We start from the raw sequence: 23,142 nt of genomic DNA, 5'->3' as shown, positions 1-23,142 counted from the left end.
TTCGAATATGGACAGCTTCTGAACATAATCCCCCTTCCTTCTTTTTCCCCCTGAGGAATGCGAGTCAAAAAGGTTGCCAGAACTTAGTAGAAAAAGAAAACTGATTGAGAGAAACACCGACCGCGCTGTTACCAGGACAAAGCGTGGTTATACAGCACTGTTCCTTGAGACAGCATTCAGGCTCAACTGAAGATGTCTAGTTGGATTGTTAGATACAACTTACCTGTAGAAATTCGTTGACTTGCAAGGTGTTTGTGCTGACTCCTTGCCTGGCGATGAAGACGACGTATTGTACTAAATACACGCCGAACGTCAGCCTTCCCAGGACCACGAAGGGATTCCAGGATAGGAATCTGGAGAGGATCCCTGCGAGTCGTCAATCATTTAGTGTGTTGCTATGATTTATGTACCATGTCTGTACGTTTCCTTAACGCAATCGTAATGAACTGCTTTGGTGCGCAACCGCCCACGTTGATACTAACGCTGCTTCACTACAGCACAGCGTGAAGCTTGCCTGCAATTAGTCTAGAATTTATGAACAGCAGATAAATGCTGTTTAACTGCTGTTCATAAAGTGAAAAAAGCAGGAGGAGAAACACATGAGGAGGAGGAGATAGAACGAAGTCTAGGCACGGTGGAGACAAAAAATTTGGTCCGAGAGCGCGGAGCTTCCCCCCCGTCCCCCCGTCCCCCTTCTTTTTTTTTTCTTTTCATCTGTTTACAAACTTAGCTTCTTCACAGTAGGAAGTAAGAAACAGGGTGATCGGCTGGCGCAAGCGACCGCAGTTTGCTAGTGCTTGGCCCTTGAAAATTATCGTTACAAGGGGGCTCAAATGAGCCCGGCATCGCTTTCAGCTGCTTCCGCTTCTGTCAACTGCGTCCCGGACGCACAAAGGATTCAGCGCCGGTGGCCGGCATTACCTCCTCTTCCGGTGGCGCATGCGTAGGCGATCCAGCACCAGGAGAGGCCCCAGAGGTAGCGGTAGCTGCCGCCGTAGAAGGCCGCGTACAGCTGCTTCAGGTCGTCCGTCTCGCATCGGTTCCACGCGTACGGAACAAACACCAGGAACACATTCAGGCACAGCGCTAAGATCCACAGGAAGGCCTGCAGCACCTGAGGATACCAGTCGGAGGCGGCGGCTCGTTCAGAGACACGTCGTTATATGTATACGAAATGCGAGGCGGTCGCCGCAGACGCCCAGAAGCAGAGCTTCGGATTTTCGCGACATCGCTGTTACCGTGCATTGAGCACACTTTATATGAAACGTAAAAGGGGTACGTGGGAAGCTGCACGGACGCCGAATTAGTGGCACCACGTATGGAGTGAATGGTCGAGTTACATATTCGAGTGACCCTAACACAGGTTAATTAGCCGGCATTGACGAGTTTATGTCACACGAGACGAAATATATTTGAAGGAAACGGCTATTGGTTTAGCGGCGAACCGGTATCACTTTAGCTTATTTGAAGTCTCGTATGCAGCGCGTTTATTATGCGACGCATGCAAATACCTACGAGTATATTTTGCTTCAACGAGCATGAGCTAACACTCACTCGATAATAATCCACCCGTTACTATTTATCCGTTCGGAAATTCTGAGATATAGAATCAATTAAAACTTTAGTTTTTCCGAACGAGCTTATTTAGGCTAACTAGAGAAGCCTACACAAGATTTACCTTGTTTATGCACGCTTTACTCCAAGTGGCAGCGCAGTAACCGGAGAGTATTCCCATAAAGTAGGTGGCCAAGTTCGAGTAAGGAAGCTCGTGGACAAATTCGGCAGTCTCCAGATTGCGGCTGTGGCACGAGGGTGAAGATCCGGGGGCAGGAGAAAGCAAAAGAAAAGTGCGTGGTGAATGCAAGCTAACGTTCCTAGGCGGAGTGGGCATCGGAACAAGGAAACGAACATGCACAAACGAGTTCTAAAAACGGCTAGAAGCAACGCGGCTTTACCTGAAGTCATCGATTGTGAACGCGATAGATGGTTTCAGGTCTTTCATATACGTTACGAGACCAGCCGCCACAGATGCCAGAACGCTGAGCAGCAACGCCAAGGAGAAGCCGCATGCCGGGCTCCTGCAATCATTGCACAGACGTTATTGCAGTCACAACGCTTCCGTAGCATGCATAAAAGAAAGGTGGGTCCTCAAAGTGCTCTTCACCAGGCCCCCCATAAGAAATTTTGGTTGTACGTTGAAAGTTGTAAAGCACCTTTATGGGGGCGTTCTACTGCAAGAATTTTTGAAATATTTTTTATTATTCCGCGCAGCCCCGAGGCTAGCTTCACTGCCCACATAGATGCTCTCCCTTTGCCTAGGCTTTCGCTTGCTAGCGACATTTCTTTCCTGTCTTCTCCCATACCGGACCCGGGGAACCGTGTCACATTCTCCTTATTAACCCCTCGCCCTGTTTTCTTCTTTTTGTTTTTTTTTGTTTTCTCGCTTCCTCTTTGTAGTTGAGCGGCGCACTCCCAGTGGTGGCATTGCGGGTTCTGTCTTTGAAGATTTGCCGAAGTCACGTTCCATAATCGGTGACGTTGCAGGTGACGTAGCATTTGCACTGTTTGCATTGACGCTCTCGAGCACCTCAAATGCACACTGTAGATGAGCATGTGCACGACACATCCATCTGGCGGCTCACCGCCCGCTATAAATCGCGCACAGTTCTGTGGTTGTTAGTGCACTAGAACGACAAAGCTTAAATATGCGTTGTATTATTGAGAGTCAAATGATATGGGACAGGTAGGGAGGTTGACCGGAAGGAAATATTCTGGTTTCCTACCCTACACTGGGAGAAAGCAAAAAAAAGAAGGGTGGGGGTGGGGAGATAGAGGGAAATAATAGCAGTGAAAGAACGCAAACGCACAAAATAAAAATATAGGATATAGGGAACGCCTGGCAGTGTCAGAGCCTATATAATAGGCCACTCGAAGGTAAACATCTCAACACTGGCTTCTGGGGACGTATTCTAGGACGGTGACTTTCGGAGATATCACTTTCAGTGCGTGCTGATTGGCTGGTTGAACAAAACCTCTCCAATCATCCAAGCGCCATGTACCACTTTACCCGAAAGTGATAGTATCGCCGAAAGTGATCATCCGAGAATGCCACCCCTGGTGTGATGACCGTGTAGGCCGTCAATCCAAGATTGTCTGCACCAAAAGCGGCCGGTCGTCGAGACGGGCCAACACGGTCGCGAGCGGCTGCCTCTGTGCGCTACAGCAATGCCAATGGCAAAGAACGTGTTCGATAGCTTCTCCTCGCTACCGCAGTAGCCACAAGCAGCAATATCGTCCCTCCCAATGCGGAAAGCAAACAATTTGGTGAAAGCGACGTCAAGCCACAGTTGGCAAAGTAAAGTACTGTTGTCTATGGTCGGGATAGTCGAGATGGAGGACGAAGACGAAAGAAGGGGTCCAAGCATTGCAGACGTCTGTGCTGGAAACTTGGTGTGCTCTATAAGGACTGTGTGACACCATTCGCAAGCAAGTACGCGAAGCTCTTGACAGCCGGATGGGTTCCTGCGCGCCCTCTTCATGCGAAGGTCGAGCAACTTCATCGGCATGCTCGTCGCCCATCATGCCGCGGTGCCTTCTGAGCAACTGAAACGGGACGTGTTGTCGTTGTCATTACAGGGGATGATGATCTATCGAGTTTCTATAACTATTCGCTCCTAGGGTCCCCGTCGTAAGGTGGAATGCAAGCAATGTAGAGCTGCATTGGAGTCACTGAAAATACTTCATTGTTGACGCCAGAATACCAAAAGCGCACGCCGAGTTGTCTTGGGTGCACGAGTCACTCGCCTACACTTGTTTCTTGTCCGTGTCAGTCTTACCTTTGTGTACGTATCTTTATCATCATTTTTGTCTATTGTTGGGCCGCCTATAGCTGTTATGTGAGCAAGCAAGCACATGATAATAAGATAAGGACGATTAATATAAATAACCAACAGTACCAGCAACTAGACATACTAGGAAAGAATGAAATTCCCGAACAGCTGTTCCTTTGGGGTATATTGGTTTGCAACTTAATTACATGACGTGCATCATTTGTGCCTTATTTCCACAGACAGGGCAAAGGGCGCTCTGGTTTCGACGGTGGAATCGCAAAGGTTAGCATAGTTTTCATATCATTGAAATGCACGTACCTCACAAATATGATGGACATTGGTACAGCGACGAGGAATATCTGCATGTCGCTGCTGATGTACCAGTACTGCTGCATACACTGCGCAAAGACAGAGACGGAAGACTAGTGAACCTCTGTAACTAGACATGTACAAGAACCAAAGACGGTAAAAAGTTTGTACAGCTCACGGATTTCTGCACGTTGTTATCCTAGTGGTCGTCTCAAAACAACAGGAAAAGAAAACGTGATATATACATATATATATACATATATATATATATATATATATATATATATATATATATATATATATATATATATATATATATATATATATATATATATATATATTTGATATATAAGTTGATTAATTAATTAAGAATAATTATCTAATTAGACGGAATGAAAAAAATTGAGTATCTCCAAGCAACGGCAAACATTACGTTGGTTCTGTCCAGCCATATACGTGGCATTTGCATATTTTTACGCTCTGACTAAAGTTAGCTGGGACACCCTGTATAATCTGCTACCACACAGGTGCATAGAAGACATTTGCAGCAGGGAAAGAATAAAGGTGTTGCGGTGTCCTTGCAGCTGGTGGGAATCAACCAATCTTGACTGAAAGGTGTGATACAAGAATTATATGGGCCGTATTGCTTTGTCGCGGCGTTTGATCTCTCTTTTTTTCCTGAAAACGAGATCGCTTTACCCTTGCAAAGATACTCTATAAGAGGGAATATTGGAGGTTTATATGGCGTTGCTTCGAGAGAGGAGATAAAGTGGTACAGTATAGCCAATGAGATATGATGATTGCGACACCGTCCTTCACATCAAATCGCCCCTATAATCCGCGACAGTGAGCTTCAAGTCAGATCGCCATCACTTCCTCTGATAATTCGCTTTCATGTCAGGGTCGTCCCGTGGCAGCAGGCGCTTTTACTCAGTTGAAACCTTGGCGGAAGCCTTTTTTTTTTCATCATGCGTTTTTTTTATAGACAGTCTGGAAAAATAATGCAAAGAATGAAGGCAGCAAAACCACTTTTGTCAGTATTGCTGCCAAAGGTTTCTCGGCTGGTCACTGAATATATTGTCAGTAAAGAAACTCGTCAGGGCGTCCACTGCAGTGGTGACGTCGGTGTACCGGCCACGGAAGTCTTTTACATCGAAGCTGTTTATGCGGACCTTGTACCGTCGTTGTCAGACTTCGCTAAAAAGGGCCCACGTGACCTTTTTAAAGAAGAGGGAAAAGAAGAGCTCGACAAAGGGAAAAGGGTTGGGGTGACCCCTTTCCCCCTGTGAGAATTCTATCTTATACGCGAATCTATAAGGTTGTCACACCGGGCATTTTCGGAAGTCAAGCCCGATCGCCATCGAATTTATTGACGATTTATTCCACTCTGTCGCGAAAGAAACAAATGTTATGCTGGCGGTTTGCGGCCAACGAACAGTGCCCAGCGAATGGAACGCGATACTAGAAGCGCGTGATTACCGGCACTTCTTGCGCCAGCAAGAAGTTCGCACCCATGCGCTAGCAAGAAAAGGAGCATTCGTATATATATATATATATATATATATATATATATATATATATATATATATATATATATATATATATATACATGCAAACTACCAATAAGTACAGCGCAGACACGTCCCACATGCGCCCTGGTAAGAAGGCTCTGAAAATTCTATTTCTGTTTGTGACAAGGACACAAATGGCATGCTCACGCAGTTGTCTCGTTCTCGTACAAAGCAGTACACCTCATGAATCTTTGAGTCTCTTGCGGATACCTCTCAAAAACGCCTGTTGCTGCAACATATGGTGTTGCCCCGCATCTTGGACAATGATCAGCTAGATGAACCCCTGCCATCTGCGTTTTTACAGCTGCACAATCCTCCCTACGCCTGTTGTTAAGGAACCGTCCAGTTTGCTCAATATATAGACTCATTGACTGTACTACCGCGCTGAAAAATAAAACACAGATACGAGAATTGGCTAGGACACCATTTCTGGGCTGTGTAGTAGGTCTCACGCACCATTTACGGCACTCTAGCAGCATACGAACAAAACACTACTTACTTTCTGTACACAGCTCATAAATGGTTGCAGTCATTCGCGGAGTCGCATTAGAACCTTTGGCATAGACTGCCTGAAACGTATGTAGCATGTTTTGAATAATTCAGGAACAACTTTCCCGTGAGTGCGAAAAATATAAAACAAATTAATAAAAAGGCATAAAAACTTCACCCTCCTGGTCCCAGCAAAGTCGGGGAAGTTAATAGGAGGTCCTTCTTCTTGCTATCAAGTTAACTTGGTCCGACAGGATGACGTGTCACTACATTCGTACAGGGAACACCATGCGCTAGCAAAAAAAGGAGCATTCGTAGGATCAGGGTGCCTTGAAAACTATTGTAGATGGTGCCACTGTGCACGAGTGTTACGGTGCACGCGTTTTAGTTGGCTTTAGTTAAATAAGAGAAATTCTTGTTGATAACTGAAGCTTACTGCTCTTTAAAACACGGAATGCGGGTGGGAGGGGGGGTGCAATGAGGGGAAAGTGTACTTGAAAAAACTTAATATCGCACTCATAAAAAGAACTCCAGTATATCTCACGATGAGGCTGCGTCGCGAGGATACGCAATTAATGGGGCTTTACCCCAACTCGGACTGATATGCGCGACTATATGATGCTGCAGATCATCTGGGGTACTGGGGCGGGGGGAGTAGGGAGTATTCTGTAAGTGTCCACCTAGCGGACACTTGCAGTGGCTGGGCTGGGGTGCGCGTCAGAAGGATACAGGCGCTCTCAGCCAATCAACACTTCAGCACCAGACGAATAGGACATGTCCACTTGGTAGACACTTGCAGCATCCCCCCCCCCCCCCCCCCACAAGTCTATGGACATCACGCCTTATGAAACACGTGTTACCAGAAGAAGAAGGAACAGACACGCAGAAATGCGAGAAGTTCTCGCTTCTTATGAAGGATATTCGCTGTTAGACAAGACAATTGCTAGCAGCGGACCATAAAAAATTCCCACGATGCCGGTGGAGGCGTACCCTTTTTTCACTGGGTACAAAGTTGACTATCTGGGCCATGATAGTCCACCAGTTTTCGTTGCAGCCCTCTTGCTCCTGGCCCATCAGGTCCTGGTCTTGAGGTCCCGATATGAACAGCGGGAACAGGAAGAAGCATAGCACCACCACCATCGCCGGAATCGTCAGCCTGAGAAAGGCCAAAGGTCAACAAGTTTTGCATGCGTACTACCAGCATAAATTGAAATGTGAACAGTTTCAAATGGCTCTGTACGCCTTTTACGGTTAACTAGTTGAGAGTGCAATATGGCCTCGCGGTGTATACAATTAATATGCACTTGCTAAAAACTCCGCTTATGAGTCTGAACCATGTCAAATATGGATACATTGTCAAGCGGTAAAACGCAAGTGCCTGTCATATACGTTATTTGGGGTAGTGGGTAAGGGGAAACAAGATATAACGAAGTATGGCTCACGGCATATCGAAGCCGCACATGGGAAGCTCCATAGCGAGCTAAGTGTCTCTTTAGCATTAGGCAACGATCGGATCCAGTCCTTGAAGGTCGTCACCGTTTTTTTTATTATTATTATCATACCCTCAGCCGTTAGAGCCATACAGATGCAAAGCTTTTATGCGCATGAAAATAAATATCTCTACTTGCTCCAACTAGCTCTAGAAATATCCTCCATCTCAAATCTCAAATTGTTCTGTCTCATCACCCACGCGGTAGCACAGTAGCTATGGCGCTGCGCTGCTCAGCACGAGGTCGCGGGATCGGTCGCGGCCGCGGCGGCCGCATTCCGAGGGGGGTGGAATACACCCGTCTGCGTTGCATTGCGTGCACGCTAACAACCACAGGCGTTTCTGTTTCTTTATAATATTTCTAGTAGAAAAAAAAAAGACTGGTTCAAATGTTTCCGTGTTAAGTGCGTGTAAGTCTGTGCTGTAGTCGAGAAAGCGCAAACCGCAAGCGCTACAGCGATCTTGTGCAACAGATACAAACTGCGAAATGCTAGCACCAGACGCGAACCAAAACCAGGACATCCACGGCGCCGTCCGCGCAGAAATCAAGCCTCTATAATGTTCGAGAAAAAGAAAAAAGAAGATGTTGTCTAAGCACAGTTGTTTCAAGCGCGCGGGCAACTGCGCACGCCTGTTTTCATTTTAAACGGCCCGTAGCCCAGTTTACTGCGTCGTGCACACCAGGGCATGCGGCTATCGTGAGCCCCTTCGCGACCCGGCGTCCCGTCTGTGCGCAAGTATGGTAGGGTGCAAGCGACGTGCCTGCCAGCGATCAAGCTGCTCACGCGATTCTTATGTGAGCGAACAATTCGTTCGCCGCAGCGATGTGATAATTCATCGTAGCAGAAGCGTTCCTACCATTTGAGCGATTGGGCAGGACCGATACTATTTCTTTTTTTCTTTCACGCAGCGCCGAGTGCAAATCAATTGAGCATGAAAGGAGTGATTGGCGTTTGGTCGTGCATGAACCGGCTTGCTCTCCATAAGGGCGCTGCTTGCCGGCGCAACTAAACAGTAATACAGTGCAGCACGTCAGTCACGCGCTGCACTGCTTCCGCTTTTCAGTCAACGAACAAAGCGCACCAGTGCACCGACGGCAACCGGTCCTGCCGTGCGCCGCTCTTCGCTTTTGATGTGAGCGGGGTAGTAAAACGTCGGTCTCGACGAGAACACATGGTCTATCGCCGTAAAAAGCGTGATGGAAGGTAGTACACGCACACGGCGGACGTTAGTTACTGCCCATGCATGGCTGCCACACTAAAGCATGTATACCGGCTGGCACTTTGCATCGGTACAGTGTATGGATGGCGGTAAGACATGTATAAGGCTACGCTGCAGACGAAAGCGCTGTCTGTCTCGCCTTCGTCAGCACCGCAGAGAGCAAGCAAAACATTGAAGACTAAAAGCAGTGAGATCTGAAAGCGAACGTCTCGAATTTCAAAGCATATTATTTTTTTATTGCCATCGAGCAGATAGGACAAACATAAGTAGTTGAAACAGCGTGATACTCTGTGCCGGCTATCTTCTGGCGTCTAATTGCACAGCTACTGATTATTGTAATAGTCAAAGTTGGAAAAGTGACATTGAAGGCTCCCTGGACGCCTTCAATATGAAATAATAGATCTTTTGTGTAGTACAACTGCAGTGAATGTACAGGTAGTTCCACTGTTAAAGGGAACATGTAAGCGTCTGGCTCTCACATTTCAGGCGCTGCAGTTGGTGGTGCACGCGGAAGTGATGTCGATGCACTATGCAACTAGACTAACAAAAGCTAGCTCCGTGATCCGCGTGCATCTGCCGTAATGTTGGACGCTTCCGGACTTTCGACATAGAGAAATTCGCTCACTACCATTGCATGGGCGCTGCTTCACGTATGACAAACTGTTGAGGTTCTGATGCATCGAATTCCTCGCCTCTTCTACACTGCCTCTTCCACACAGTGTTGTAGAAAGCACCAGTATTACTCCTATGGTGATTACACTTTCTAAGACAAAATGAGTCAAAGTGAACCTGATGCGCGGGACATTTCTACCGTCTCTGCTGTGCTTGAACTACACAAGTAGATGCCCCATAGACAGAACAACGGTTTGTGTCTGCATTCGCTGGCTTCTGTGGACGCGAATACAAAGCAAGTACAGCAGGTAGATTTTAAAAATCTCACTGCTGCAATCGCCACTGCTGATACTTCCGGTTAAAGACTGCCGAAGGTCCTACAGCCGAACACACTTTATACGCATACAGCTCAAATACGTAGTAACTGCCTGTTTGATTATTCCCAAGTAGGAATCTGACAGCCGACGTTGCGTCGCAATTAAATGCAAATTGTTGTACGCACTTAAAGAGAATTTTGTTATAAAACTCGATCAAATGAAGAGAGTGATTTTAGCATACACAGCAGAATTTTCGCGCATGGCTTAAGCGGGCGACACATAGTACTATTACGAGTGCGATCCTATGTCCGACCTGTCGAACCAACCAGGCTTTTACAGGTACCGAGCATTGAAACTCATCGCACATGGTATCGAACGAGTCCTCGTACCGTGTGCCTCCTGCTTGACACTTACATTCAGGGATCTCATGCAACAATACAACACACGCGGCAATGTTGCACTCGCTACCACTTCCCATTAGTTGATATTGCTGCAACATGCACATTACGAGCCACGCAACAAACGCTGCTGAATTTTTTTATCAATGAAACCCCAAGAAATAGGTAACTGATAATTTCGCTACAAAATTACGACATAGTCGCAACTGCCCCGAGGAACTTTAACGCTTATTTTGAATTTAATTTGTCCGTAGCAGGGCAGCCTTTCGCGCGGCGCATACTGCATTTCAAGAATACAAGAAAGCGCCAATTGTTTGGGATGTCAAATGCAGTAACGGAAACGTCGCTTTCTCTGCTACTTCCCATTCGCTTCCTGCTATAGATATTTGAGCAGAGAAGGCAACTTCATTACCACCATGGTGGTAGGAGAAAGCACTTACTTCATCATCCTCAACTGCCCGCACCTGCATAACCCATTTCGAAACGTCGCTTCTGACCATCTTACGGCGGAGAATGAAAGCTCCAGGGCGGAATTATTTGTTAATACGCAAGAACATAATAACGTATCTTTGAAACAAATAATTTTGTCTCCAGTGGAGAATAGGCACTTAATGCTATCAATTTTTCAGTATGACTTCACCTGCGACAAGGTTTGATGAAGCCCTTCTTTTTTTTCACTTGCAAAGTAGCACAATCTGTCGCAAGTACCTTTGTTACCGGTATGTACGTGTACATATCATCTACGTAGATACCCTGAAAAAAAAAGTATTGAGTCGTTTTGTTACCCACCTCGTCAAAGCTACGTGAGGATTGAGTTGACTTGGGAGCGACAGTTACCTTTTGCCCAACAAAAAAACAGCCACAGAACATAAAAAAAAGAAAGAACACGTGACATATACGCCAAACAAGCCTCCAAACAAGTTCATTTGTTTTTCACATTCAAACCTATTCTTACTCCTTGGAATATGTCTCTTCACTGCGCGAGGCTAAAAAGAAGACATTTCTTGAATAGGTGGCATTTGCAATTCAATGCGCTTGAACTCTCCGTGGTTGTCTGGAAGTTATTTGCGTGGGCTCCGAATTATAAGGGACTGACTTAAATCAGAACGCCTCGCGCAAACGACAAGCAGACGAGAGAAGCTGCTGCGTATACCAAGTTCTACTGCTTTGTTTAGAATACACGCAAAGAAAAGCAAGCGAGATAGGTACAAGGAAGAAGAGGTGTGCTCACTTTAGATACCGTCGCACTACGGCGAACACGTAGAGCGCGAGGAAGGGCCGCATGATGGTTTCGTCCTTGCTCTGCCGCATGAAGTAGGCCAACACGAAGCCGCTCATGAAGAAGAAGGTGGAAACGGCGTAGAAGGCGCTGCCCAGCAGCTGCGCGTGCACCATACTGTACAGGTCCATGATCCGGTAGCCGGAGTCTGGTTGCAGAAGAGAAAACGAGAGAGACCACTTCGTAGCTAAAGAGTGGTCACTACAGCTCTGTCTCATGAACCGCACAACTACTGTTCGACTTTCGGGACGAGCTACTCAGTGAGAAAATAATTTCGTCAGTCCTTACGTGAACGCCTTCTCCACTTTGCTCTGCTGACATACTACAGGAGGAGCCATCACATTACAATGATGGCACTGAACCGAAGGCTTAATAGCGAACGTAAATACAGAGGGCAACATTCACATGATTCCTCTTGTACGTGAGTGTCGTCCGTGATTAGCCATCGCCGCGGCAATCGTGTCATTACAACGTCGATTGGTATCATGAATTGACGGCGCCCGTGCGCAGACTAATGATACAATGCTTTTACGCAAGAGAAGCTTTTTTTTTTCCTTCATACGGGCCAGAAACTGCAGAGTGATGCGCGTACCACGCATTACCACACTGAATAGCACGCAAGTAACTTATTAATTAATTGCGCTTCCATAATATGTGGGTAAGGAAAAAAAAAGTGTCAGCCTTTCCTTCACTGATCGCATTACGTAATTGCAGTTAATAAAAAAAAACGACTTTTCACTGAGAAACACTGCAGTGATATGTCGCGTGTTTGAATCTTGTTGTTGAAAAAGTTCTTAAAAGCAAGAAGTGCTCATTTACTGATCGAAGAACGCTAGTAGAGCATAATGCATGCGCACCTATCGTATGCTCCCAGAAATCACGGTGCTGTAGGGCCACCAAAGGTAATTACACTTGTTACTTTTACGCAAATCAGTGTATTGCCGAACTTCGCTTTCATCAGTTTACTCGTTGATGCGCGTGGTAATTAATGCCAAGTGACATGAGAACACTGCCGGCACAACGCGATTACAAGTCGTGACGACGAATGGGCGTTACTTAGGTTACCGTTCCGTTATTCTATAATTTTTGTTTTACCGACTGAATCGACACTGCCATATACATGCTCAATAGCGCGCGTCTGTAACAACTTCATCTCAACACGACTGGAGGAATTTGTCCCTTATGGAAAGAGCGATACTTCACAGGTGTTGCGCCGGAACTGACAACAGATCTTACAATCCTCAATATGTAAAAAAATAGAAGAAGTAAATTAATTCTTTGCTCAGGCCGGGCTCGAGCCTGCGCCACCATGACATCCCTTCCGTACGGGGGGAAAGCGTGTTCGCTACTGGCGCTTCTGGTGTGTTTTTTTTTCTTTCTTCTTTGGCAGATGATAGTGGGAGATCACAACAAAAATTGAATGCTGGGGTTTACGTGCCAAAACCACGATCTGATTATGAGACGCACAGTAGTTGGTGGCTCAGAATTAATTTTGACCACCTGGGGTTCTTTAACGTGCACCCAATGCACGGTACTGCACGGGACTTGATCCTGCGATCTCGTGTTCGGCAGCGCAACGCCACAGGCAGCACTCGGCCGGCCGCCACGGCGAGCTGCTCACAACAGTCCAAGGTGCATTTACAACGACAGCCGAGGAGCACTTATCGGAAAGATGTGTGCATAGCGTGTGCTCACGGAGTGTCTGGAAGTTGGAGGTGTAGTAGCTGTGCCCGAGAATGATCCAGAGCATCATGAAGACCTTGACGCCGTAGACAAAGCGCACCGGCTTGCGGGGGCAGTTGGTGTCGAAGTGGGTGCTGATGAGGCGCCTCGTGTTGTGCACCAGAGAGAAGCACTTGACCACCTTCACCGGAACCACTGGACGTCATTTGAAAGAGGCGTCAGAAAAGTCAAAGGGGAAACGCGGGTATCAATAAGGCACGCGCGTTTATTAAGTTACTCGTCTCATACTGAGGACCAGAGCGTTAGACAGCGAGGCATTCGCGGCTCGGGACGCTTAGGGCGGAGCTGCTATTTGTAATGTCGGCCACGGGAATCCCAAAGGCAGCGGTGCAAAGAAAAGATCACAGCGCGGAATAGCACGCGTCGGTGAACTACGGAGTGACGGAGCAGAGGTCACTCCGCTGGTCTTCTCTGGTGTGTCCTTCTGTGGTTGTCAGCGCATCACATCACTCAGCGCACCACAAGATAAAGGAACACTTTCTGCACATTACGGCGCTATAAAGGTTGAAAGTCTTACAGCAAGGGGAGAAAAGTTCCACTGAAATGATCCGTGCATGTGCAAGAACACTCGGTCACTTTCAATAAAATGTCATCAAAGCCTATCAAAGCTTACTAAGCAAGGGGCAATGACCATTTGCCATGCAAGCGTTTTAAGATATGTCATTTGCTTGCGTCATATGCTCAGGAGCACACCTGAATAACCATCAACCCTGGCGCGTGTGGTTTAATGGCGAACTTGACCACGCAGTTTCGCTTTGAGCTAGCACTGCGTCCTTTAATGGTGCGTATCAAATCAATACACAGTGGCGTGAAAATTAATTCACACGCTGAGATGCTATCCGTGATGCTTACCGTCATATTTCGGGTCCGATACTTTGTGGTTTGAGCAGCAAAAGAGACAGATTTCCACCAGGGTTGCGAGGAGCACGAGCCCCACCGAGCCACCCAGAGCACACCTACGGGAACGATTGTACTTTAGAAAGTCTCCTCGTTCGAATGCACTACACGACAAAACAAAGCATCCTGCATAAATCTTAAAGTATTTGCTTTTCCTCTTTCTTGTTAGTAGGGCTCAGGATTATCAGAAGGATCTTGTAGCGTTTCTGTCTTGGATTTAAACTAAATTACTAGACACAGCTTTCGCTAGGTACGCTTGCTAGTCACTGACAACGTCGCTAGATGGATTTAGAAAAACAATATCGTTATACGATCCTCACAGTACCTTGTGTAGCCTACGAATTCAGGACAATTATCTAGCATTCCTTCGGTTGTCAGTTGCCTTATGCGTCGGCGCATACTTGAGTGAAGAAAAGAAATTCCCGGTTCTTCTTATTTTTTTACAGTCTTTCTCGAAGCAGAATTCAGGCTTCGGAGGAAGATTAGCGACAAGCATATATTGTAAGCCTAAATTGTTGCATGACAATTGTACACGGGCATTCTAAGATCGTGGAAATGCTAATTTTATTAAAGTTCATATTGTAATGCATTCAAGATCTACTATAACATTAAAGATAGAATTGCATGAAAAGTATGGGAGGTTAAAAAAATTTCCAATGGACAGCAGCACTGGTGTGAAGGCTGACGCCTATGAATCGCCTGCTTAGTAGTTTTTGTTTGTTTGTTTAGTATGTATAGCTACGTCGCATCCGTTTTATTTTAATTAGCAGAAACACTCAAACCAAACCAAATACCTTTCTTGGAGGTTCGTTATTTGGCAACGAATGTTCTTTTTCATGCCAAGAAAACATACAGAAACACACACAAAATCACAGTCGACATGCTTGATAGAAAAGGTGCGGGCGCTGTGGCATGCATAGTCAGAACAGAGCAAATACACTATAAGTTGTGGTTTGAGCTACACATTCTCTACGTCAGTCAACACTCGGAATAGTTCGGCTCTTGGTTTCCCTGATATATTTTTTTTTTACTTCTTACTGCCATCAGCAGAGAAGTGAGATCTTTATATCTGCGGAAGCCGACATCGAAGGACGCTTCAAGGCTAGGGGCGTCAATGTCGTAACATCGACTACAGTATGAGAAGGCTGTGAAGCAGTAAATGAGGAAGTGTTGCTTCAGTAAGCGGTCACGTTTGGACATATAATTACATGGTGCCACACTTCGAGAGATAACACGTCGCGTCAGTGCCAGGAGCGAACAGCTGTAACAAGAACAACGTCAAGTAAAAAGAGCTGTCGGCGTTTATTAATACGCGCTGGTGTTCTCTCCTAGTTCGTCCTAATTAGTACGGAAATACTCTAGCACTTAATGCCAAAGATGTCAGTGTCATACGTTCTACGGAAAATGTTTTCCTGCTCTCGGACTTCAGGCCTACATATTCCCCTCGCTGAAAAAAAAAAAAAAAAAGAAAAACGTGTCACCCCTTCGTCTGTTCTCGTTTACTTCACAAAAGTCTTGCTACGTAAGGAGCGCTCCAAGCAAATGCGATGTTAGTGATCGGATGGAGGCATACAATAACCTCCGCTGTTGCATACGGTGCGCGCGCACATGTACAAAAAGAAGGGGGGAGGGGGAGGAGGCGTACCCAGAAAACTTTTGCTTATTGGTGGTTCCTCATTGACCACCGTTCCATTAGTAAGCCGGCGAAACCATGGACGCTGCGATAGTCAATCACGGGCAGCTAATGCTTAAGTAAAGTTGTCTAAGCACAGGCCCTGATGTTACAGTGTCATTGTAAAATTTTGCTGTTCAAATAACGCTGACCTAAAGTCAAAGGGAACGCGATTTTTTTCCTCTCGTATCTGCTTGTGTCTTTTACAATCTGTCTCTTCTGTCGTGTTGCTGAAGACTAAAGGGTGCCACTGTCCGGCTTCCTTGCACGGGAGAAGCATAACGTGCAAAAGCCTATAGGCGAAAAAGGACACAATAAAGAAGCGTGGCTTAGTTGAGCACGCCTACGTAATAATTGCTAGCGTTGCTCTCGCTGAAGCGAGTTGTCCTTGCAGAGTCCCAGGGCAGTTCTTTGTAAGGATTCTCGTCGTATTGCGTTCTTTTCACCCTCCGTCCTTGTCTGGCTCGAAGCCAAACCTACGCTATTGCTAGCACCGGCCACTCGTGTGAAGAGATGATAAGAAATAAATAGGACGGGAGCAAAATTATCTTTTATAAAATAAGGTACGAAGTATGCATCGAGTGTGCTCGTAGGGCTCGACGCCAGAAATAGCATAATAGAAAAAACCGTTGCGGGGACGCCAATATAATATAGGGATTCATTTCGCTCTGTTCTATTCTTTTCTTATCATGCATAGTTTACGACCAACTTACGCTGTTGATAACGTTGGCGGAGCGCCGCCCGGACCACTCACTACGTGGGAAAAGGAGTATCATTGGAATAGAACCGTTACTTTATCCCGGCCACGAAAGTTCACTTTTAATGAACAAAAAGCTACGTGTAGCCTTTAGTCAGGTTATCTTTCCCTGGCCTCGATATGCCACTGCACACGAAACAGGCGTTTGGACCGACAACTTACAGAATTCCGATCTGGAGGTCTGACATTGTAAATGGCTCCTCGACTCTGCAGTGCTTGACGACAGCCCGGGCACCGTATTCTTGGACGACTGGAACGCGAAAAAAAAAAAGGTAATGGTGGAATACATTAGAAATTCAGCAGCACTTCTTGCAGGGCCACTTGGTGTATAATTGGCAAAGAAACAACCACACCAAAAACAGGAGGTACAAGCGCAGGACTGAAAACCACTGCTCGTCCAGTCTTCTTGCCTTTTGACTGGTTGCTGCTCTGTTCGCATTTAAAATGTTGCTTTCGAAATTAAAGCATAAATTTTATTTGATATCACGTAGGATATTACAGGACTTCTTTTACTGTCAAAAAATGAAACATCGCGTACGGCGCAGTCATAAAACACGCTAACTCGAAGCCGAGAGTATCCGAGGAAATTACAATGTTCTCTGGAGTTATAGAGTTACCGTATTACGCCCTCGCCAACAAACGGTAGACACTTCTGCTTGTTTCCAGAGAAATATGGCCCGATTGGAGAAAACTATGCTAGTCTTGAAAAGCACAGCGAATAAAAGCACGAAGCTTTAGTATTTGATCGGTACAGGCCATTACAATTTCACCGCAATATTGAATAACGCCACGCAGGCGATTCGAAAATAAAAGTAAATAGGCTATAGTGTTCTATTTCCCTGCAAAATCGCGCAATTAATTAAAACTGTAGCTCCAGCATTGAAAAAAATATATTGAAAAGGCTCAAAACACACTAATACTGAAAAAAAAAAAGCATACCAGTGCAAGAATTTTGGTTTAGGGTTCTATTACATTAAAAAAAAAAGAAAGAGAAGGAAAAACGCCGTATTCCCGCTTTCCCCGCTTTTTTTTCTTTTTCTCAAGGTCTTCTCAGCTTCATTTGATTGAAGCTGTGAGGACGAAGGAGAACTTGCTGTACTCGAACAAACATTATGCGTCCTTTCGCATCTAACCGCATCCTTATATATTTCGTGCAGCGTGCACGAAATATGTAAGGGGCGAATAAATATCATTATGCACGTAATTATCGTCCTGAGGAAAATAAATTTCGCCAGTATTGCCAGGCGTACTTTTACTATCGGCTATACATTCGTCTCAGGGAAGAAGGACTGATGGATCATGGAAGAAAAACAGAGTAAAATAAGAGCGATCACAGGGCTGTTCTCTTTCTTTTCTTTTTTCTCTTTTTTCACTCAATTGCTGGCTTGCTTGCTGGCTTGCTTGCTGGCTTGCTTGCTCACCCTACAGCTGCGCAGAGTTGCAGTGTAAGAAAATGGTTGGTAAACGAAATAATGCTCACTGAGGTTCGCCAGATGCGTGACGTCATGAGCGGTGCAGCCGGATGGAATACAGAGGCCGACTCGCACGTCAGAGCTGACGTAGCCGCGTTCGCCTTTCTCCCATTTCAACACGCTTCGCCGTCCCTGCAATTCAAGGAATAATGAGAAAACGGGCACCTTAAAAGCAGCTGAAAAATAAAAGTCTACAGAAAGAGTGATAAGGTAGGGCCTCGGTTGTCGTTCATAGGGAGTTCTCCTTTTCAGCAGTTGAAAATGGCTGTTTATAAAATTCAGCTTATTATCAGCAAGAAAAAAAAGGATAAATCCACATGGGCTGCTTTACGTAAATCAAGATAATGCATACAGTTTCATATTGACTACTACATTTGCTTCTGGTGCATGCAGTGCAGGTCACAGGCAGAGCGCGCACTAAGCGAAAAGCAGGCTTCCGACATAACTAAAATCAAGAGCAGTGCTGCACAGGGAGATCACTAAGGTAACGACAGTTGTGCTCATCGCACAATATGAGCATGGGGTTTTTGCCTGTCTGAAGCTTAACCTAGATTTCCTGACTCGCTGGCAGACTACAACGTCGCGCTATTAGTGGCTTTTTTGAAAAGCTGGTCTAGAACTACAGTACTTACAAATACTTTAGTGCAGATATTTGTTTTATCATCTGAGAATTAGCTGCTGTATTGCGTATGTCTGACTGATTGGTCGACCGATTCATGAATCGATTAACCGACGATAGAGGCCTAAACATGCAGGTAAGCACGAGGGGAGCTGTTGTATACGGCTCCAAATTATTGTTCAGAAATTAGGATTTACCCATGTGAACGTTAATCTCAGTGCACATCAGTTGTCCCATTCTGTCCACATCGTAATTCGGATAAAGCGATGGGGAATCGATAACGCGAGCTTGTGGTCCAGAGCGCGAAGCCATATCTGCTGAGTCTCGCCGATATTGGGGGATAATTTATTGAGCAGCATTAGCAGCTTTGGAGCATCCCGTTCCGTGCAGTGTAAATCTCTAAATTATTTCTAGTTATTTATTTCGCTGTCCTATGCACAATTGGCTACGCGCTGAGCGCAATAAACTCAACACCCTCATTCTAAGGTAGTGAAACGGGCCCTCGGCCTTCCGATCACCACTTCCGTGAAGAAACTCATTGAGCTCAGTGTTCACAACATGCTAGAAGAGATCGCCGAAGCTCAGGAGCGACGCAGGTGAGCCGACTCACGACCACCAAGGCGGGCCGCGACATTCTGCGCGAGCTCGTCTTCTTCTCCTCGACGACAAGGGATCCTGCGAAGTTGACGCCGGTTCCCCGCGAGATCCGATACTTCATCACGATCGCTCCTATTCCGCGAAACGTACATCCCGACCACAACAGAGGCAGCCGCCTTGCCCGGGCGACCGCCCTTCTCCAGCGCATAGAGATGAAAGCGGACGACGTCACGTTCGTGGACGTCGCCGCCTACCGCAAGAACCGAGCCTTCGCCGCGGTCGCGGTCTCATCCACGCAGCGGACCCTCAACTCCGCTGCGGTCCTTACCCGGGACCCCGAGGTCGCGGAGCAAGTAGCCATAGCACTGGCCGTGCTCGAGGGCAAACGGGAAGTGATCTACATCGACTCCAGACCGACCATCAACGCCTTCGAAAGTGGCGTCGTCTCCGACCGCATCCTCCGTAGCGCGGATCCGAGCACCCTCAAGCACCACACTGTCGTCTGTTTTCCCGCCCATCTCAGTCGGGTGCCGGGCGCCCCGCCCAACCTCAACGAGATCGCCCACGACGCATCGTGCGCGGCTAGCGAGCGCGCCGTCCCCAGGCAACGCCATCTCGTCGAGCTGGAGGACAATCGGGACGCGCTCATTACGTACAGCGAAATTACAAAACTCTTTTACCTGGGGCGCCGCATCTTTCTGCCATCACACCCCAAACTTAACAGGCCGCAGGCGCTAATACTACTCTTACTACAGACGCACACGTACCCAAACCCTGCCAAATTACACGTTTTCTATCCCGACGCGTACCCCAGTGACACGTGCCCCTCGTGCGGAGACACGGCGACACTCGCACACACGCTCTGGGAGTGCAGAAACGCTCTTCCCGACTCTACCTTGGACAAGTGGGATAAGTCGCTCAGAAGCTCACTACTCGCCGACCAGCAATGGGCCGTCCAGCAGGCCCGCGAAGCGGCCGCCAGGTACTCCCTGTCAGTCCCTACGTGGGAGACGCCCGTTACACGCTAAGCACTTCCCGCAGGATCAGAATAAAATTTTCCAGTCCAGTCCCTCTGTTGTTCTCCTCCTACACGAAGAATTCTTTCGTTTACAGGACGGAATGAATCATTCTTTTTCCCAGTATGACTAAAGGTTGCTCATGCCAGACAAGGGTTAATTAACGCATGAAAAGGAATGTTTACACCTCTTGAAGGTGCCGGCTACCCATATGCTGTGACGTATATGGGTTTGTCTTCTTTAATGAAATGGGAGAGTTAAAAAAATGAGATCTATTCACCTTAAAATGGTGATGGCAACTAGTTTCCGCGCAGCAGTAATGGAGTAAAAGATATGATGAAAAAAATGGTTACATGTTCAGAAAAATCTAGCACGAGGAGAGGCCCCGATATGGCCAGATATATATATATACAGGAGAGCATAGAATAAATACACAATGTAATAAATAAGCTGCGCGGTGCACTATATACCAAGTAACAAAGCGCTGAAACGTGATATGATGCATATGAGGTGCGTTTGTTCTTTATTTTTATTTATTTATTTAGGACATATTACAGTCCGAAGCCCAAGGAGGAGGGGCGATAAAATTAACACAGTGAACGAAACTGAACAAGTTGTGCAACAGAATATAGGAAGCATTACTACTCAACGACACGCATAGACTATCAAAGACGATTAAAAATACGTTGGAGACAAAAAGAAATGACCAACTCCGTAAAATAAATTTTATGGGCACAAAGAAAACGTAGCGATAAAAAAAAACGCAGTATCGGCCCTGCACCTGCACCGCCCGAGGCTGTATAAAAAGAAAACGGGAGAAGAGAAGCTTACATAATTTATCGTCCCACGTTTGCAACCTCTAATATCAGTTCCGGGGGTCACCGCTACAGGCATGCGGCCCAGTGCAGCGAGGTTTCCTTATCATCTCTATCGCTGCGAAGCAACGCAATAGCTTTTGTCTCGGGTTCCACGTCCGCATCAAACCACTGAAGGCCTAGTTAATAAGAGCCACGCAGTTGATCAGTTTGCGCGACGTGTTCGGAGCGTCGTTTCGCGGCAACGTCGTCGCAGTGCAAACCGCCGAGACCTTGGTCAACCGTCGCTACGCCCTTGCTTTCTTCCTGCGCACAATTTTCCGGGGGCAATCGCTGACACTAAAGAACTGGGCCAAGTTAGAAAACGAAAGGCACGCATTGCTTCTGCGTCTATCGTTAGAGACACATTTACTACGCGAACAGGCATTATAGCCCCCAGGTGAAAAATGGAAGTGTAATTTGCTCGTAACTATCGACACGAGTGAAAAAAGCTTGGAGAGCAAACGCGATGGGGCACGTTCATGAAGACGGGAAAATTCGAAGCACTACAAGAACGGAAGAAAACAACGAAGACAATTTTTAAGATAAGATTTAGTTTTTTAGAGAACACTCCATCATTCCACAACCCCGCTCTTCTGACCACAGCCGACGGGATTGGCTACACCACTGGCAGCTGTGCACTGTGGCATAGGCATCATTATGGGTACTTTCTCGTGAGAAGAAAAAAAGAAATTCTATTTTGTGAGTGAGGAGGACAGAAGGAACACTGATAATTTTGATCTACCTTCCTTATGTCCTGTTGACTTGCTCCCCTTCCTTAAAAGCGCTGAAGATATTAATAATATGAATTTATAGTTTTCTACGAGCGCAGTACCACGGCGTTGAACAAGTACTAAACGTTGTCTGTTTACGTTCAGAGCAGATAGGTTTTCCAAAGCAGATCATTTTTACTTTCAGTGGAATGTCTTTTCGAAGCTGGAGCACTTTAACTCTGAATACTTATTTATTTTTTATTAGCCATTAAGAATTGGCGGTATCGTCTAAGCTGAAAAACTTGCTTATCGGTCCTTTAATTCATTACTCAAAATATCGACAATTCTGCGCAAAGAAGAACAAGAAGAAGAAGGAACAATAGCTCGTATACGACATCACTGATTTCCAATTTAAGTGAAAGCCAAGTAAAACGTATCAGTAGATGTAGAACGTATCAGTAGATGTGCTAAGTATCACGATATATGCAGGGACGAAAAAGGCGCTCATTGAAACGTCCAAAACGGAGAAAGTTCGCATTCATAAAAAATTAAGTGGTGTTATTAAAGTTACTCAACAAACGTGTTTCACAAAAAGCTGTGCCTTTGAGCCTTATAACCAAGGTAACGTAGCATCTGACGCATTGTTTCTGTTGCTCTGTGGTTCTCTTATATACTCTTAACTAACAACGTCGTTTCTCGTACTGCCATCGCATTCCATACACCATATACGGCAACTTTTTTGTTAGACTCAGAACTCTTGCCGCACAGTAACAACGAGCGCTGTCTCCGATCTCGGCCACTGTCCTATGGCGGCAGATGCAGAAGCCTTGGAAGCGAAACCATAATACTCCCTGCACATCCTCCAATGAACGACTATACGCACTGTTTGTCTAGAAAGATCCTGACATTTTCCGGACTGTACAATTCTTGTAACGCACTTTGTCTATAGTCTAATTGAACAACAGCTGTCCAATCATGCCAGTGTTGCAGCTTACTCTTTATCATACACAAAGGCCCGGGTCCATATGTCCATAAAACTTTTCTTACGTGAGTGCCGTCCATGTGAAGTAAGCAGGCAATTAAGCGGGAAAGGAATAGGGGAATTTCACTGCTTTTTAAAATTGAAATGTAGGAATAATATGGAAAAAGAAAATCAAAGTGGACGAAAAGATTAACCACCGCAGGTAGGCGCCGAACTTACGTCTTCCGCCTTACGCAAAAGAACGTTCGCAAAAACCATGCGCGCGGACCGTGGCGAAGTGAGCGGCCGCGGCTCCAGGCATCGGC

The 23,142-nt window shown here is 46.2% G+C and overlaps 1 protein-coding gene across 1 annotated transcript in view; it reads right to left on the bottom strand.

Annotated features, from left to right (window-relative positions):
- The window catches only part of LOC126547029 (nose resistant to fluoxetine protein 6-like), an 81,804-nt gene that overhangs the window by 4,995 nt on the left and 53,667 nt on the right, over positions 1-23,142 (bottom strand). The window contains exons 3-13 of the mRNA XM_050194849.3: positions 18,065-18,188; positions 16,747-16,834; positions 14,111-14,214; positions 13,211-13,393; positions 11,468-11,663; positions 7,190-7,355; positions 4,149-4,228; positions 1,956-2,078; positions 1,679-1,799; positions 922-1,114; positions 224-366 (exon numbers count right to left, since the gene is read on the bottom strand). Of these exons, the coding sequence (XP_050050806.2) occupies positions 224-366; positions 922-1,114; positions 1,679-1,799; positions 1,956-2,078; positions 4,149-4,228; positions 7,190-7,355; positions 11,468-11,663; positions 13,211-13,393; positions 14,111-14,214; positions 16,747-16,834; positions 18,065-18,188 (1,521 nt within the window). The remainder of the gene's footprint in view (positions 1-223; positions 367-921; positions 1,115-1,678; positions 1,800-1,955; positions 2,079-4,148; positions 4,229-7,189; positions 7,356-11,467; positions 11,664-13,210; positions 13,394-14,110; positions 14,215-16,746; positions 16,835-18,064; positions 18,189-23,142) is intronic.

This window comes from Dermacentor andersoni, chromosome 1 (genome assembly GCF_023375885.2).
Source record: "Dermacentor andersoni chromosome 1, qqDerAnde1_hic_scaffold, whole genome shotgun sequence".
Classification (NCBI taxonomy): Eukaryota; Metazoa; Arthropoda; class Arachnida; order Ixodida; family Ixodidae; genus Dermacentor; species Dermacentor andersoni.
This window is presented reverse-complemented; position numbering and strand designations above follow the sequence as displayed.